Genomic DNA, 17,955 nt, shown 5'->3' with positions numbered 1-17,955 from the left:
CAAATCTCGTACTGATTCTCGTCCTCGTCCTAGAATCTAAAGGTCCGTAACATTAAGGCACGGCTACGAGGCTTTATGATCAAGTTTCATGGCTCAGTTTTGTTTTCATTGTCTCACAGGTCTCAAGGGAGATTTCTAAATAAAACAATAATTAAATTTAACTATAAAGCCTCGTAGCCATTTGTGAATATTGATATATCGAAAATGGCTTATTTGTTCTTCACCAAGTGGTGTATTCATTGTTTAATCAATGTTTTAATTGTCGCTTAGGACTTGTGTTCTGAGAAAATAAATCAGCTTTAATAAGCGTCCTGCGTAAAAAATGGGCCTAATAGTCCATTTTCGAGTTGCAGTTTGTTTCGGTTTCGAACTGAGTCTTGGTGCTCAACTGTTGTAAGGGAAATAAGTTTGACTTGCATAAAAATACGCAACTCATTTCCGTTTGAATGATTGTGCACCAGGACTCGCTTTGAAACTGAGGCATGCAGCAACTCGGAAATGGGCTATTCAACAATCCTGGGCACAATTGCAGAGACGCTTTTCACCTTTCGGTCCATATCTAAAAATTATTTCTACATGAAATAAGTCTGATTATTACGCTCTGGCTTCCCCCAAATCACTTAGAGAGTTTGCGAGGACAAAGGCAACGAAAACGTCACTCCAAATCTTGTAACTTTGCGCTATCGTAAGTATATTTGGCGATTATGCTACTTTGTTCAGGTTGTGATATATCCAACTATCCTGTAACTGGATGCATGGGTACGAACGATTTTAAGGTAAAGTTAGACAATGAGTGCTTCGTCGTTGTATGTTCACGTTGTCGTCCTATCCTGAAATTTGGCCGGGATTTCGCGTTTTTAGGGAGCTTAAAGGGACCTTAAGATCTACGACGGCGACTTCAACGAAAACGTCACCTCAAAATATCACTTTGTTTTGTCATAATTCTTTTGCTGTTATTCTATGTCGTTCACTTCTGACAATTTGGGCGAAGTATCCTAAAACTAAATTGGTACGAGCGGTTTCAGAGTGAAAACAGAGAATGAAAGATTCTCTTTTGCATGCTCACGTTGTCGTTAGAACCTCAAATTTGGTAATTTCACCTCGTCCTTATGCGGAGTACCGCAGGAAGACATGCTAACATCCGTGCTTCACGTGCAGCACGATTATTTATGCTCTTTTAACCAATGATATCATTTTTTTTGCGCAGTTGCTGTTGCCGTCGCCGTCGTAAAATCTTAAGCTTCCTTAGGAAACCACGACGGCTACGGCGACGAAAACGTCACTTAAAAATATAGCTTTTAGCTACCCTATGTGTTTCACGATGTTTCCATTATGTTTATCTTGTACAATATGGGCAAAGTATCCTTTAACCAGACAGGTACGTACGGATTTGAAGCAAAGAGAGAGAAAGAAAGATTCACTGTTGTTTGTTCACGTTGTCGTCAAAACCTGCAAACTGGCCATTTTGACGAGTTGGCGAGAGAAATGAACAAAAAATGCGTGCCGCAAATACAGCACGATTATTTTTTTTACCCTCGGATTTTTAGAGTAGCTTGGTGTAGCTAATATCTCTGAGAATTTACCCTCCCAACCATGATACATCACAGAAGACAGACCACAACACCGGGAACTACATGCCCTACTCTTTACGACAAGTGTGCGGGTTCTTTTACGTCCCACAGGATTATGAACATTGAAGGGTTGTGAGACGGGACCTCCGGCTTATCGTCCTTATCCGAGAAGACTAGAGAGTCTAACCATTTGCAGATGTAATTACAAAGGCAGCACTTTCTCCTCAGTTATTTAAAGACCCTGAGTGTTGGTCCGGCCGTCTGGCCGGAGTTGAACTCACGACCTCCCGCGTGAAAGCCCGTGCTCAACCAACTGAGCCCTTGGTCTCAACATATTAAATCAATTTGTGTGTCATTCAATACCAAAGTCAAAATGCTGAGACGTATAAGTTTTTTACCCAAATCTCTGTTAGAAACTCTGTATTTTAAGACTGTAATCCCAACTGTCCTCTATGGGGTTGTGGTTTGGGGCTCTGGCTCCAAATTTAAAGAATTAGAATTGATAAATATTAGAGCTGCTAGATTCATAAGTTGCCAAAGGGCATGACTGATGAAAATATCTTAGCAAGAGTTGGGTGGATGCCTCTTGAATATTTTTATAAATTTCGTATTTTAATTATTACTTATAAGGCTTTTAGTAATTTAGGTTTAGAGGAAATACATTCATTAGTTGTTAGGACCTGTAAGAGCTATAATCTTAGGAAATCTTTAAATATTTTAGTTAATAGACCAAACACTGAGCTCGGTCGTAATTCCTTTGTACACAGGGCTGCAATCGCCTGGAATTCCCTGTCTGATAGTGTAAGATCTTTTTCTAATCAAACAGGCTTTAAAAATGGACTGAAGCAGTTAAAACATACTGTTATGAATATCACTTTTGAAAAAGACAGCTCAGTAGTTTATAATAAGCATTCCGATTTTTATTATTATTGATACATACTTATGTTTTATTTATTTTATTTTTAGCGATTATTTATCTTATTTATCTAAAGTATAATCACTACCATATGTATGTATTGTTAATTTTATTACAGTAGGTCCACATCAGCTGTAAAGTTGCTTTTTTCAGGGGCACCCAACGAGAATATAGTTCAAAACAACTTAAACATAGCATTGCTAAACGTATTTTAGTATTTAAACAGTAGATATGGGCATATATTTTTAACCCCTAAAAATTTTTCATCTGTTCGGATTTCCTAGCTGAAAGTCTAGTGATCCGAAAATTATAGGAATAAAAACTTACCTTTTCGAAAATTTCAGCGAGAAAAAAGGCTCCCGAAAATTCTAGGTAACCTTTTTAGGGTAAAAATTCGTTAAAAAGGGGCAATTATACCATTTTGTAGATGTTCGATAATCCTAGGAGAGGCAGGCAAGCAAGACATTTTACAACAAATGTACCCAAAATTCTAGATCTCAAATCGTCTTCCGAACAGATATTTTCCGCAAATTGACGTTGGGTGCCCCTGTTTTTTCCTCTTGACCTGCTTTACTAAATAAAGTTATGTATGTATGTATGTATGTCTGTATGTACCGAGTTTGATTACGCTAAACGTGACTCTCGCCATGCAGCATATGGAGGTGTTGTGTTACAACGGTTTGAATTTTTGAAAGACGGTAATCGGTATTTCAGCCTAAATTTTGATATTTTTGCAATAAAAATGACTACCCTCAATGTCCTGTTGTCTTTTCTATTGTCATCTCGCTTCTCAGCTCAATCCCAAAAAGCGATAACTCGCTTAAAAAGCTTCGGATTGAGCTGAGAAGCGAGATGACAAATAGAAAAGACAGCAAGACTTTTTCAGGTTGTTCGTAGCGCAGTGCATTGTGGATAAACGTAGTGCACTTTTGTAAAAAGTGGTGAATTCGAGAAGTTTCGGCTCGTTATTTTAGGGTGTTTAGGCGAGATCTTAGGTTAATCTCGAGTTTAAAACTCGAAAATGGTAATGTGGAATCCCTTTAATTGCTGATGAAATTATCGTTTTATCACAAACAAGATGATTGTGAGCAAAAATTAATAACTTTATCCAGGCTATTTGCCATAAACTTGAAAAACGTCGGGCCGACTTTTTTCAAGATTACCCAAATTGCAGTCCGTTTCAATCCTGTCCATTTGTGTCGATCTATGCTTCTCTTTCCCTTTGCTGTATTTCTTTTATGTTGTTCAACAGTTCTTAGAGGTTATTGCAATGTTTCATTGTACTTTTTGGGCATTTTGGGTGTCAAGAAATTACATCATTCATTTTGCGTGACATAAAAGTCAAACCTCAAAATTTTGCCAGTCGGGTGTCAAGTAAACACACTTTTAAAATCTGATGAAAAAAAGGAAGTGATTTTCTTATCACAGGGGCACTTTGGATGTTGCTATTCCCTCCCATTGCTCGCTAGAGCTCCGCTCGCTCCGAAGCAGTAAGTATGTTGGATTTTGGTTGAGATTGTAAGTAAGTGAGCACGGTCAGTTAAATTTGCCGTGATTTTACAAATTATATATTGTTTTTTATTTGCTTCTTTTAATATTTTTTTCTTTCGAAGATACCAGCACCGTCACCAATCCAAAATCCGACTGAGAAATAAATTCTATCTATGCATGTATGCATTTACGGCAGAATACACCGCATTCTCTGACTTGTATATCGAGTAACGTTTGGCGGGTTTTGAATAAAACCCAGAATAAAATAAAATTTACTTTTTAAATTCAACAGTTTGGAAAGCAACATTTCAAGTGAACTTTGTAGCGTTAAAAAATAGGTCAGTGTAAATACCGACTGAAGACAAAGGTTAAAATGAAGACTAACGTTAAAATGAGAGCTGCAACCCTATAACTGATACTGCTAAACTGATGCCAAAAAGAATGTTATCCCTTGCGTAAAATGCCAGTCGCAGCCCTAAAACGCGTATGCAGCACCTATTCCGCACTGCTATTTTCATTAATCCCTCTATGACCTGTAGCTTCTTTCGGTTATCAGAGCTACTACAATAGGCGCATTTTTTCTGTTGTATCATCTATTGTTTAGTTCTGCAATCACAGACTGCGTCTGGAAGCTACAGGGTCTCCCAAAAACGAGGATCAGGATACCGTGAACTATCTTTTATTTAACGGCTCTCCTTATTGGTTTAGAAAACAATAGGCACAAGACAACATAAAACAGAAAGAATCGAGCCTAATTCTTCTCGATACAACAGAGCAGAGAGACACATCAGTGAGAGGTTGTTAAGAGGTGTGTGATTCATTCTGATACGACTTTCTATTTCCGTTGGCCTGTGACGTAGCAAGTCACAAATCCTCTTTTGACAGAGGAATCTGATAAGTCGGATGATCATAATGAGGTGAGAGACCCTTGCTTGAGACTCTTGTGTCTCTTCTGCCACTGACTGAAATCGAAATTTATGATAAGCAGAAATAGCCACAAATTTTCAATTAATTATCTGAAATAGGATTCCGCAAATTTCTTATCACGTAGAGCCTAGAGACATTTAATAATGAATTTCAATAAACCTTACTTAGCAAGGTGTATCAAGACCGTGCGTCCGTTACAGCGGAAACGAGTTAAAAATAGGACTACCCAATTAACAAACTTGTTAAGAGTTTTATCACTGCAGGGGTCCCTGAAATAAAAAAAGCAAATGTTACCGATAAGGAAATAAAGCTAGTTTGATTATTCTTGCATTCGTAAGCCATCTCTTACTCCCCTTAGGATGGAGCCGACTTCTCATCTTTTGTCTTTTTGTCATATTCAGATTCGGGGAGCCTGGGGGTTTCCAAGAATATGAATTTTTCCTCAAAGATATTGATAGTTAAAGGTACTCTAGTATTGTCGTTAAACGAAACATGTCATCGTAGGAATTTGTGACGAGTGTTTATAATAGGGTTTAAATGGACCAGACCGGAATCATGAAGGCATAATGCAACGTTTAAAGAACTAAACATGGCTTATGTGGGTAGTTAATCAGCATTCGATGCATCTGGCAAGTTGTGCACCAAAACTAGAACCTTGCTGAATAAAATAGCTATATATAAAATAAGCAATAACATTCGTGACTTTAAGTAAACCCATTAGAACCCCAATTAAATTCGATTGGCAGATTTAGGGCATTAAACAATCGGAGCTTGTCGTTATTGGAGAAAGCAATTGATCTGTGAAGGTGCATTCCAAGCATAGTGATAATGTAAAGTACGTGTCTCTTATTGTTCTTTCGCTGAACCCGAGCGTCTTGCTAGCGGTCAAGCATGGTGTCGTTGTGTGGGTCCACTAGGTTGCTGCTCTTTTCATACAAAGAAACATCTCTATTTATCACGGTATCATTAATTTTGTTTCTCCAGTCATCAGGTAATTTGCTCAGTATTTTGCACCTTTTCATTCCCTTTAAAGAAGGGAATTGGAAAATCAAACATACCAAGCAGAGCCAACAAAATGGACGGTGCTCAAATCTTATCTCGCGAAAAAAGTATTGAGTTTTGTAGTTTCTGCCCTGTTCCAATTGGTAAAATGGTTTCCTGCTTTGCTTTTGCCAAGGTTTCAAAGAAATAACTTTATCTTCGCCATCTCGGTGTAGTTTCCGGCTTTCATGTGATAGTACAATGCAATCATATGTTAACCATAGATTGCAGATGTCAGGTGTAGAAACGTAATCAATCTAGATCTGTTCTTCTTTGCAGCTATTACCTGGACGAAAACACCTGCGAACCCTGTGTCCGGGACTCTTGGTAAAAACGTCACCCTAGAATGGAATTACACACTTACTTCCACAAATGTACTGGACTATTTCGTCTTGCTTAAATTCCAGGGTAGATCTTCGACAAAAATTATGAAATATGAAAAAAGTGAGATAAGGTTTTATGATTCCTTTAGCGAGAAAGTTGTGTTGCTGCAGAGAGGAACACCATCATTTATGCTTTTGAACTTGAAAATGGATGACAAAGCTGAGTACTGCTGTGAAGTAAACACGAGGCCTTCTGCCAATGTAATGCAAGGACACAGCGAAGTAAATTGCACTCAACTGATAATACTAGGTAGGTCTATTCTGAATCAAGGCGTCCTTCTAGAGTCTTTCTTGAGCCAAAATGACCTATTGTATCAAATGGCGTCTACTCCACCAGATTTTTTTATTTTTAGATGGAATTCGGCGTATTGATGGCATAAATTTAGAACAGTTTACGAACACGACTATTGATTGTTAAGTGGAAATAAGGAAAGTATCAAAAAGTGTTCTCTTTCCATTGTTATTTGTGTTTAAAGTCCCAATAGAAATAATGGCGGCTCCGGGATTTCGTTAATTGACTAATTTCCATCCTTCGTGTTCCCAAGGAATTTCCAGCTAATCCGCTTGAACTTTATATATCAAGCGTTTTTTCTTACACTTTCAAATTGCCCGTTTCCATGCTTATCATGCCAGATTTTTCTAATAAAATGCCAGTAGAATTTCTGTCTTTTGATCTTTTATTGCCGGGGCTTTTAAGTTTATTCCAGTTGCAAAAGCAGTATCATAGTATACAGTTAAATGTTGATCCACTTAGTGAAGGACTGATGGCAGGGAAAACACATTTCATTAATTCTTTAAGTTTATTACAGGGTTATGTCACGTTATTTTAGGGTGTTAAGTGAACATTTTTAGTTAATCACGTGTTGAAAACTTGAGAATGGTAATGTGGAATTCCTTTACTGATAAAATTATTTGTTACATCACAAACAAGATGATTCTAAGCAACTTAGAAAACAAAAACGTCGGACTGACTTTTTTCAAGATTACCAAAATGCAATCTGTTTCAGTCTTGCCCATTTGTGTCCATCCATACTTTCCTTTCTTTCCTTTTGCTGTATTTCTTTTTTGTTGTGCAACAGTTTAAAGGGGATATTGCAATGTTTCAATTTACTTTTTGGGCGTTTTGGGTGTCATTTAATTACATCATTTTGCGCGACATAGCCCCTCTAAGAGCTGTCGAAGCACTTATTTTCCTCACATCTTGCATCTTTTAATGCTGATCGCTTGAAACGAATCGTTAGAAGGGAACCAGAGAAAAGGATGACAGTTTCGGTAGTTCATTTATTAATTTATTACTATTTTAATATTTATTTGTTTATTTATTCACTCAACTTTACTTCACAATAGACACTTCTACGAAAACTCCTGACAATACTTACGTAACCTACAGTGTTTATACATACGCTATATAATTCACAATACAACGACATTAGGTTTGGTATTTTAACCGAATCTAAAACCTTAAACTTCACTCGTTTCCTTTGTAAAGCAACAGTTAATTTCCAGTCATCTTCGCGGCGAAAAGGCTGAATAATAAAGGTCGAATTGGTCGCTCTAAAGAGAGATTAATGTTAATCAAATTTATAGATTAGGCATAAAGCCAGACGTACTCAGAGGAGGGACACGAAAGATGAAACATCTGTTTTTTGTTCGTTTTCGTGGATCAAAACATGTTGTTTGTCACCAGCACGGCTCGATTGACTAGAATATAACGCGATCAACGTAAATCAGGGGCACCCAACAAGAATATTGTTCAAAACCACTTAGACATAGCATCGTTAATCGTGTTTTAGTATTTAAACGGTAGATATATGCATATTTGTGTCCCCAAAAAATTTTTCAGCTGTTCGGATTTCCTAGCTGAAAGTCTAGTGATCCGAAAACTATAGGGATCAAAACTTACCGTTTCGAAAATTTCAGCCAGAAAAAAGGCTCCCGAAAATTCTAGGTGACCTTTTTAGGGTAAGAATCCGTAAAGAATGGGCAATTATACCATTTTTCAGATGTTGGAAAAATCCTAGGAGAGGCAAGTAAGCAAGAAATTTTACAACAAATGTTCCGAAAATTCTAAATCTCAAATCGTCTTCCGAACAGATATTGAAGTTCCGAAAATTGACGTTGGGTGCCCCTGGTAAATGGTAAAGAGTCACAATTCCAGGAGAGAAATTCCGACATGACGGACGTCGATATGAAAGCACAAATTGGTTGAAATGAGAAGGCCATGAAGCTTTGGAGTTGTGGTTTATTATGCATGCCAGTAACAGTGCAGTAATTGGCAGAAGCTGTTGTGATAATCCTGCCTACGAACAAATCACTAATGCTGAAAGTGCACAATTTGCAGAAAAAGCTATCCATTGAAAAATTGAGCCAAACCCCGAATTAACATTTGTTTTCACAAATCAATCGGTGCCAAATAAGATGACCTCTATGAGTAATTCTTTCTTTGTTTATAGAGCCTCCTACGATTACTGTGCTTTCGCCCAACCAAACAGTCAACGAAAGTAATGACGTGAGGCTCTCTTGTCACGCAAGTGGCACTCCTCCACCCTCAATAACGTGGTCAAAAGCTAGTAACGAAGAGAAGACCCTTAACTCAAGCACGGTCCTTTCATTGAAAAATATAAACAGGAACCAGGATGGTTTGTATCAGTGCATTGCAAATAACGGACCCGGCAAAGCAATTGCCTCAGTCAGAGTCACAGTTCATTGTAAGTATCGCCTATCTGTTTCGAGAAAATGTTGAAGATTTTGTATGCAGATGCATAACACTGAGGAAAGAGGAGAAAAAACAAACAAACAAAAAAAGAACACGATACTTTCTTTTTTGATCACTTTCGGATCGATGTACTGTAATACAGTCTGTCAAGTTCCACTGACTTGCGATCGCTTGCGATTTCATTACGGTGGCCCGTAAGGGCCACTACCTGTACAAACTTTATTTTCCTCGTACAAACTTTATTTTCCTCGTACAAACTTTATTTTCCCCCTACAAACTTTATTTTCCTCGTACAAACTTTATTTTCCTCGTACAAACTTTATTTTCCTCGTACAAACTTTATTTTCCTCCTACAAACTTTATTTTCCTCGCACAAACTTTATTCTAATCGTACAAACTTTATTATAACCGTACAAACTTCATTATCATCGTACAAACTTTATTTTCTCGTACAAACTTAATTGTCATCGTACAAACTTTATTTTCTCGTACAAACTTTATTTTCTCGTACAAACTTTATTGTCATTCTCGTAAAGAACTAATCCGAAAGGAATCTGGGAACGAGCGTAAGTATTTCAAGATGGCGGAAGGTGAAGGTGACGAACGAGATGTGATCGAGCACTATTTTCACCTTGGATATACAAATGAAATCATTTTGGATTTTCTCAAGCGCTTCCATCATATTAAAATAAGTTTGAGAACACTAAAAATGAGGCTTCGTAGCTTTGGTTTAAGGAGGAAAGGCAATATCATCGACAAAGCCAGGATACGAGCTGTAATTATAAGAGAGTTCTCTGTCTGGTCCGGGATAGTTGCAAGGGTATCGCTCAATGTGGCACACTTTACGAAACAAGTCATGTCTGTACATTGATTGGAGTAGGAAGGTGGGGGGGGGGGGGGGGGGGGGCATGGAGTTGATGCCCTAGGGTCCAGACATGACTTGTTTCGTAAAGTGTGCCACATTGAGCGATACCCTTGCAACTATCCCGGACCAGAGAACTCTCTTATAATTACAGCTCGTATCCTGGCTTTGTCGATGATATTGCCTTTCCTCCTTAAACCAAAGCTACGAAGCCTCATTTTTAGTGTTCTCAAACTTATTTTAATATGATGGAAGCGCTTGAGAAAATCCAAATGATTTCATTTGTATATCCAAGGTGAAAATAGTGCTCGATCACGTCTCGTTCGTCACCTTCACCTTCCGCCATCTTGAAATACTTACGCTCGTTCCCAGATTCCTTTCGGATTAGTTCTTTGCGAAAGTTTGTACGAGAAAATAAAGTTTGTACGATGACAATAAAGTTTGTACGATGACAATAAAGTTTGTACGATGACAATAAAGTTTGTACGAGAAAATAAAGTTTGTACGATGACAATAAAATTTGTACGAGGACAATAAAGTTTGTACGATGATAATGAAGTTTGTACGGTTATAATAAAGTTAGTACGATTAGAATAAAGTTTGTGCGAGGAAAATAAAGTTTGTAGGAGGAAAATAAAGTTTGTACGAGGAAAATAAAGTTTGTAGGAGGAAAATAAAGTTTGTACGAGGAAAATAAAGTTTGTACGAGGAAAATAAAGTTTGTACGAGGAAAATAAACTTTGTGCGAGGAAAATAAAGTTTGTAGGAGGAAAATAAAGTTTGTGCGAGGAAAATAAAGTTTGTACAGGTAGTGGCCCATACGGGTCACCGTATTTTATACATAATCATTGAAAAATTCTCCGCCCTGATTGGTTGCACTTGAGGTGATAATTTCGCAATAATCACCTAAGCGTATTTTTTCAAAATGGCCGCAAGCGGTTTTGTCGAGGAGGAAGGACGAAGAAATTAATTGTTTTAAAGAAAATGCCCATTTTTCAAATAATCACCTAGATGTAATTATACTAAAACAATTACCCACCTCAGGCTCGGTGAATACCGGTGAATAATTGTTAAATATTTTAAGTTTACGAAGACCGAAATTTATCCAATGGACATAGATTTAGACCTCTAAAGGAAGATAAAAATAAGTACGAAGAGACTTTCGTTTTTGGGCGTAACTGCAGAATACCCCGCCACTATGATTTGTACTTGTACAGTTGTAGTGGCATTCTTCGAAGAACGACAGGGTTTTTCATTTAATACTGTCTGATTGGAATTTGCAGATTCACCCTCGATTACTCAATCGACAAAGAGATACAATGTAAGTGAAAGACATGATGTGTATCTCGAATGCATTAGTGACCGAAAACCTCCACATGGACAAAGATTGGAGGGCCGATTGGCAGTGTACCATATCCGGCTCATCAGCGGCTTCCCATTATGAATGTTAACAGAACTGCGGCTGGTACCTACATGTGTACGGCTGTAAATGGCATTGGGAAAGCAGCAAAGGCCACAAGGGACCTCGATGTATTTTGTAGGATGTTTGTTCTTCTACAACCTGACTGCATGATAATATATACATCAACTGAAAAAGGGCACGCTTGGTCCAAGTGTGATAAGATCCACACAAACTTACACAAGAGATATTTCTCAGGATAAAAAGAATACAATTGGCTCAGTTTTAATGTTTTCTGGAAAAAAAAAACACATGGGTTAATATATTTTACATCAGCAATCCATGCGTACATAACTTTACAAGAAAAGAAAAATTGTAGATACTTCAGTCGTACTCTGTCAGCTGGTTCTCTGTTATTATTGTTTTGGTTTTTTTCTTATAAAAGAGGAGAAGTTGTAGCGAATTTTGATTGCTCCTCGTAAGACGTTTAACCACAGCTGAAGTAGTAAGAAAATGCTACCACATCATTTGTGGGTTCTAATGATCCCGTGAGGAATGAATCAATGATGAATGGTATATGAAATGAATCAATTGCTAAAATTGCGTTCATAACTGCGAAGATCATAGCTTCACTTGTAATCAAAATATAGCCAATGAAATATGGCTGTTCCCACGCGTACGGTTAACGTACCAAAGCCAAGGCGATTCGTTGCAGCTGGAGCATCTCCCAAAAACCGACTCGAAATCCTAACTCGAAATCCAACACGAAATCCTAACTCGGGAGTTAGTTTGTCTCATAATAAAGCTGAACTACTGTAATAAGACGCACGTGTTTAATTTCGTAAACAATTTGCGTGACGCTACGGACACAGACTCGCCGGCGCGTGCTTTATAAAAATAAAAACTATTCCTTCCAGAAAAATCAAATAAATATTATCGGCGCGAGATAAACTAAGAATAAAGCCAGGATCCGAGCCAGAATCCGAGCCAGGATCCGAGCTAGGATACGAGCCAGGATCCGAGCCAGGATTCGAGCCAGGATCCGAGATAGGATCTGAGCAAGGATTCTAGAACTAACCTATACCTAACCTAACCTAACCAAGACCTACCCTAACCCTAACTAGACTTAACTAGACTAGAACCAACGCAAATAGACCTAACCTAACCTGACCGATTCGAGACATAACCTAACCGAAAGATTCGAGAATAAATAGCGGAGAAAGCTCATCTTAGCTCGAATCCTGGCTGGAATCCTGGCTCGGATCCTAGCTCGAGTCCTGGCTCGGATCCTAGCTCGAATCCTGGCTCGAAGTTTAGGTATTCTCTATCGGCGCATCTTACAAACTTTGAATGAAGGTCTTGTTTTTTTAACGGAGAGCACTTTACCGTTTGAATCAGCGAATTAAGCATGGTAGAACCGAAAATATGTTTTTATTTTTCGTGTATGCCGTGACATTGAACAATGCCCTCTCGCCGGCGCGGGCCTTCAGAAAAGCAAACTTTTCCCTCGCCATTTCACATCGCTGTAATCAAAATTCAAGGTGTAAAAATAAGAAATATTTTAGCTTGTATTTTTAAAATAATTTGTGTTAGCAATATTCATCATATGAAAGGCTTGTTACGTCCCTGGGTGTTTTTCGAAATTCGCTAACGTACATCTAACATGAAATCTCACACCACGTCGTCTTTCTCTGGTTAAACAGAAACATCCCGCGTATCGCGGCGTATTACCTAATCCTTTCTCCCACAAAGGTAATACGCCGTAGGCGCAATAAAATTCGCTCTTATTCTAAGATCGAGTTGGCGGTTGAAAAAGGCAAACAAAAAATCAGGTATGATCCTAAAATAGATTGCCGACGCGCTCATTCACAGGCGGTGAGCGGTGAAAGGAAAATGAAATGGAACGTCATCTCGGAATGTCATTACTTTTACTTGTAATTCATAAATGCAACCGACGAAGGGTTTAAATAAAGCTTGAACCTTCCAACACGTCCGACAAACAGCGAAGCACGAGGCAGAATGATAAAGCTTGAACCTTCCAACACGTCCGACAAACAACGAAGCACGAGGCAAAATGTTTTGCGCAACGAAATTGTGACGTCATTCAAAATGGCGCCGAAAAGGTAAGCCATGGAACGAAAAAAGACGGGTCAGGTTTCGCTTGCTTGCACAGGGAACCTACACGATAACAGGCAACCCAGAAGATTAGGAAGCGTTCTGTCGAACGCAAAAATTGTGATTGGTTTTCATCCAAAAATGTCATAAAACGAATTATTTGCAATGCCTAATTCCCTCATCTAACCTTTCTAGATCCTCCAAGCATAATCAATACACATAGGAATCACACAGTTACAGAGCAACAAGACTTGCGACTGAAGTGCAACGCAAGTAGAAATCCACAGCCAGAGATAATTTGGACGAAAAGATCAAACTCCACCAGGCTTACCACAGTTGGGGGTGTTTTGGTTGTCAAAACTGTGAAGAACACCGATTCGGGGGACTACCAATGTAAAGCTAGTAATGGAATTGGAGACGATGCAATTTCCATTGAAACCAACGTCTACACAATTAAAGAAAATATTTACAAAAACAGCTAGTGCACAGCCTCTATGATGTTCATGGTGTTTAACCCAATAGACAAACGGTTAGTGGCGAATCCACTTCGATTAAAAAAAAGAACATATCTCCCAACTGACTGAAATCAATCTTCCGTTCGTACTTTCCAAAATAAGCAATGGTGCTTATCATTCTAGAGATCTACGCTGTTTTATTACTATTATTATTATTATTATTATTATTCTTTATTAAGTATTTGGAATAACTTGATCAATGTGGGAAGATTTTCGCGCGAACGTCCTTAAATCTCCAAGATAGCGCGAACAAAGACCAAGAAATTTGCCGAGCATGAAACCTTGTTTGCTTTATGTGTAACTTTTGTACGCTGAGGTGCCCAGAAATGTGGATAAAAATCATGCCACTTGTTGATCTCGTAATACCAATAGTATAGGAAGAGAGATTATTATGCCGAGGAAAAAATCCTCGCGATAAAAATGTCAAATACACCATTTGAAAAATCAGAAAAAAGAAGTAAATGGGTTGGTATTAACAAAAAATAAACTACTAATGACCACGTGATATTTCCGTTTCAATGAACATACCAAGAGAGGAAAGGCGGAGGCCAGCCTCCAAAAGGAGGCGATGCTAGTAAGTAAACTGCCAATTTATGATCCTAAACATCTTAACGGGTTTTCAAGTGCTTCAAATATATAATTTTGGTGTTTCAACAACCCAAGCAAATTAGTAGCTCTCTAACCATGTATGTACTGTTTGATGGTTCGTATCCAACACTTTGTGAAAATATTTTGCTACGTGTTAGTTATTCTTCTACTTTGAACTCTGCAGACGCACCCATCATCAATCCTCTGACAAAGAGATTTAATGTCACCGAAGGAAACGATGTTGAGCTCGACTGTATTAGTGATGGAATGCCTCTTCCAGTGGTCACGTGGACAAAAGTTGGCAAGGTCTTAAATGTCTCACACTCGGCTAATGGGAGGATCAGCATCATCAACGCTACCAGAACAGATGCTGGTATATACATCTGTACAGTCACAAACGGCATCGGGAAACCGGCAACAGCTACAAGATACGTCAATGTTTTTTGTAAGTCGATAAAGTAAAGCCAACGGGAAAGAATTTGGGAAATCCCTTTCGAATTTCTTTCTTCGCCGAAAAGGAGTCATTATGAAAACTTTCTGACATAAAGCCTTTCAGATCGTTTCGCCTTCTGACACGCTATTTGATAAAATTCTTTGCAGGAAAATGACTGCAACAGTAAACAGAGAAACATTTTGAATATTGCTTCTGAAGTGTAACGCAATGGCACAATAATATTTTGGTGATTTTAAGAGCATCTTCTTGTAGTAAAGTTACGCCATAAAACGAATATTTTGCAATGCCTAATTGCCTTGTCTAACCTTTCTAGATCCTCCAAGCATAATCAATACACATAGGAATCACACAGTTACAGAGCAACAAGACTTGCGACTGAAGTGCAACCCAACTGGAAATCCACAGCCAGAGATAATTTGGACGAAAAGATCAAACTCCACCAGGCTTACCACAGTTGGGGATGTTTTGGTTGTCAAAAGTGTGAAGAACAACGATTCGGGGGACTACCAATGTAAAGCTAGTAATGGAATTGGAGACGATGCAATTTCCATTGTCACTATTATAGTCAACTGTAAGTCACAAACTGACAACTAGTGAAACCAACGTCTACACAATTAAAGAAAATATTTACAAAACAGCTAGTGCACAGCCTCTATGATGTTCATGGTGCTTAACCCGATAGACCGTGAACGGTTAGTGGCGAATCCACTTCGAAAAAAAAAAAGAACACATTTCCCAACTGACTGAAATCAATCTTTCGTTCGTACTTTCCAAAATAAGCAATGGTGCTTATCATTCAAGAGATCAACGCTGACTTAAACTAATGATTAGTATTATTATTATTATTATAATTATTATTCTCTATTAATTATATGGAATAATTTGATCTTGGAATTTCTAAGTGATCTCCAGACGCACCTGCCATCAATCCACCGACCAAGAGATATAATGTCACTGAAGGAAACCACGTGGACCTTGCCTGTACTAGTGATGGGACACCTCTTCCAATAGTCACGTGGACAAAGATTAGCCAGGTATCAAGCGATTCGTACCCCTCTGGTCAGCGGCTTGCCATCACGCATGCTAACAGAACCGATGCTGGGACATACGTGTGTACGGCCACAAATGGCATAGGGAAACCGGCAAACGCTACAAGACACCTCAATGTTTTCTGTACGTTTATTTACTTTAAGGTTTACTCATTAGCTAATAAGATTTAATACTGATTTCCTGAGAAATGTATTTCTAATTCTATTAGTACAGACAAGAAGGGCGACAAAAGAAGCAATTCCCAAAAGTTAAGCTTATTATATGATTGGCTGGGTGTATTTAATCAATGCGTGCAAAACACTTTTTCAGGGTCTAGCTTTATTTTTAAGACGTTGTCTATCATGGTCAACTCTGTAGGAATACTCAAAGCGATCATAAAAATGTCACTTTCGAATATTTGCCCAAGAGAGACAATATTCTGGGGCAACAATTCTTGAAAGATAATCTGTACGAGAATGATCGTTTTTTTTTCCTTTTAAAGTCAATAGTTTTCTTCAACTTTTTAGATCCTCCAAGCATGATCAAGAGACAAGATAGTCAAACAGTGAACGAGACGGACGACCTGCGCCTTGTATGCATCGCGAGTGGAAATCCGCCACCAAAGATAACATGGACGAAAAGACCTAGCCCCTCCCTGTTAAACTCCACGGACGGTGTTCTTGTTGTGAAAGGTGCGGTGAAAGCCGATTCTGGATATTACCAATGCAAGGCTAGCAATGGAATTGGAGAGGATGCAATTTCTACCTCGTCCGTAATGGTCAACTGTAAGTCACAATTTTTGAAGAAACAAGAACAACAAAACTTACCATGAATTCATCTAGTAAGATAGTTTTCATAATAATAGTCGCGGCGACTGCTGACGTTGTTACTTTCTCAATCATCCTACCACATCTGTAAGAAGTCAACAAAACAGTATAAGGTGCCGAATTTTTGGGGAAATAAGCTATTGTTTGTTCGTTTTTCTACAGACAAACCAAGAGCGACGAAACTAACATCGAACGTGGAAAAGATGGATAATGTGTTTGAGGGACAGACAATAACATTCTTTTGCAGCGCAGACAGTGTTCCACCTGCTGTATACGAATTTCGCTTCAAGAGGGAACTTCTCGGTTATTCCAAAGATGGCGTGTTCGTCATTCAAAACGTTAACTCTTCACACAAAGGGGAATATGAATGTGTACCCAGCAACATTCTTGGCACCGGAGACATAGCGGCCATGAGCCTCAACGTGTTGTGTACGTGTCGGAATGTAGAAATATTTTCCACTTTGATAACATCTTTGTTTACATTGATTTTGTTTCATTAAAGGCTGGTTTACACATGAGACGCAAGCATAAGCATAAGCAACATACGCAGGCGCATTAACTTGTTGTCAAGAGAAAATGAGGGTTAGGATCATTTTCTCTTGCTTGTTGTTAATTAGTGTCTTTTGTTCTAATGAAAGGTACCAATTATCAAAACGCTACTGTGGCGTCTGCGTATGTTGCTAGTGCTTAAGCTTGCGTCGTATGTGTAAACCAGCCTTAACATACGAGTTATTTCTAACTTGCTCACGTATGGAATCGTGCTATTTACGACTGAGTTGACTTCAAACGGTAAAAGAAGTAATTAAACTTTGTTAAATCTCCAGTTTTAAGGGGGACAGCTATTCTTAGAGTTATTTTCAAAGAGTTATGTCGTAGAGTTAGAGTTAGGTTTCCAAAATCCTGAATTCACGATTTTGGACTGCCAAAATCCCGAATTCAAGATTTTGGACTGACAAAATCCTGAATTCAAGATTTTGGACTGACAAAATCCCGAATTCAAGATTTTGTACTGCCAAAATCCCGAATTCAAGATTTTGACTGCCAAAATCCCGAATTCAAGATTTTGGACTGACAAAATCCTGAATTCAAGATTTTGGACTGACAAAATCCTGAATTCAAGA

General features: G+C 38.4%; 2 protein-coding genes across 4 annotated transcripts in view; both read left to right on the top strand.

Moving 5' to 3' along the window:
• Window positions 1–5,755: 5,755 nt before the first annotated feature.
• On the top strand, window positions 5,756–9,081 carry LOC138029798 (limbic system-associated membrane protein-like). The gene is made up of 3 exons (XM_068877622.1): window positions 5,756–5,896; window positions 6,226–6,579; window positions 8,783–9,081. The coding sequence occupies exons 1-3, from the start codon at window positions 5,797–5,799 to the stop codon at window positions 9,070–9,072; spliced, it is 744 nt and encodes a 247-aa protein (XP_068733723.1). The 5' UTR covers window positions 5,756–5,796; the 3' UTR covers window positions 9,073–9,081.
• Window positions 9,082–11,288: 2,207 nt separating this feature from the next.
• Window positions 11,289–17,955, top strand: part of LOC138029766 (neural cell adhesion molecule 2-like) — a 16,513-nt gene continuing 9,846 nt past the window's right edge. Inside the window, exons 1-6 of one of the 3 annotated variants that reach the window (XM_068877585.1) lie at window positions 11,289–11,444; window positions 14,709–14,969; window positions 15,292–15,549; window positions 15,891–16,151; window positions 16,535–16,792; window positions 16,997–17,263. In XM_068877585.1, coding sequence (XP_068733686.1) covers window positions 11,348–11,444; window positions 14,709–14,969; window positions 15,292–15,549; window positions 15,891–16,151; window positions 16,535–16,792; window positions 16,997–17,263 — 1,402 coding nt within the window. In that variant the 5' untranslated portion in view covers window positions 11,289–11,347. Of the gene's footprint in view, window positions 11,445–13,813; window positions 13,951–14,708; window positions 14,970–15,291; window positions 15,550–15,890; window positions 16,152–16,534; window positions 16,793–16,996; window positions 17,658–17,955 lie in introns of those variants that run through there. The other 2 variants (XM_068877583.1, XM_068877586.1) reach the window with 2 other exon arrangements.

Source organism: Montipora capricornis, chromosome 13 (genome assembly GCF_036669925.1).
Source record: "Montipora capricornis isolate CH-2021 chromosome 13, ASM3666992v2, whole genome shotgun sequence".
NCBI lineage: Eukaryota > Metazoa > Cnidaria > Anthozoa > Scleractinia > Acroporidae > Montipora > Montipora capricornis.
This window is presented reverse-complemented; position numbering and strand designations above follow the sequence as displayed.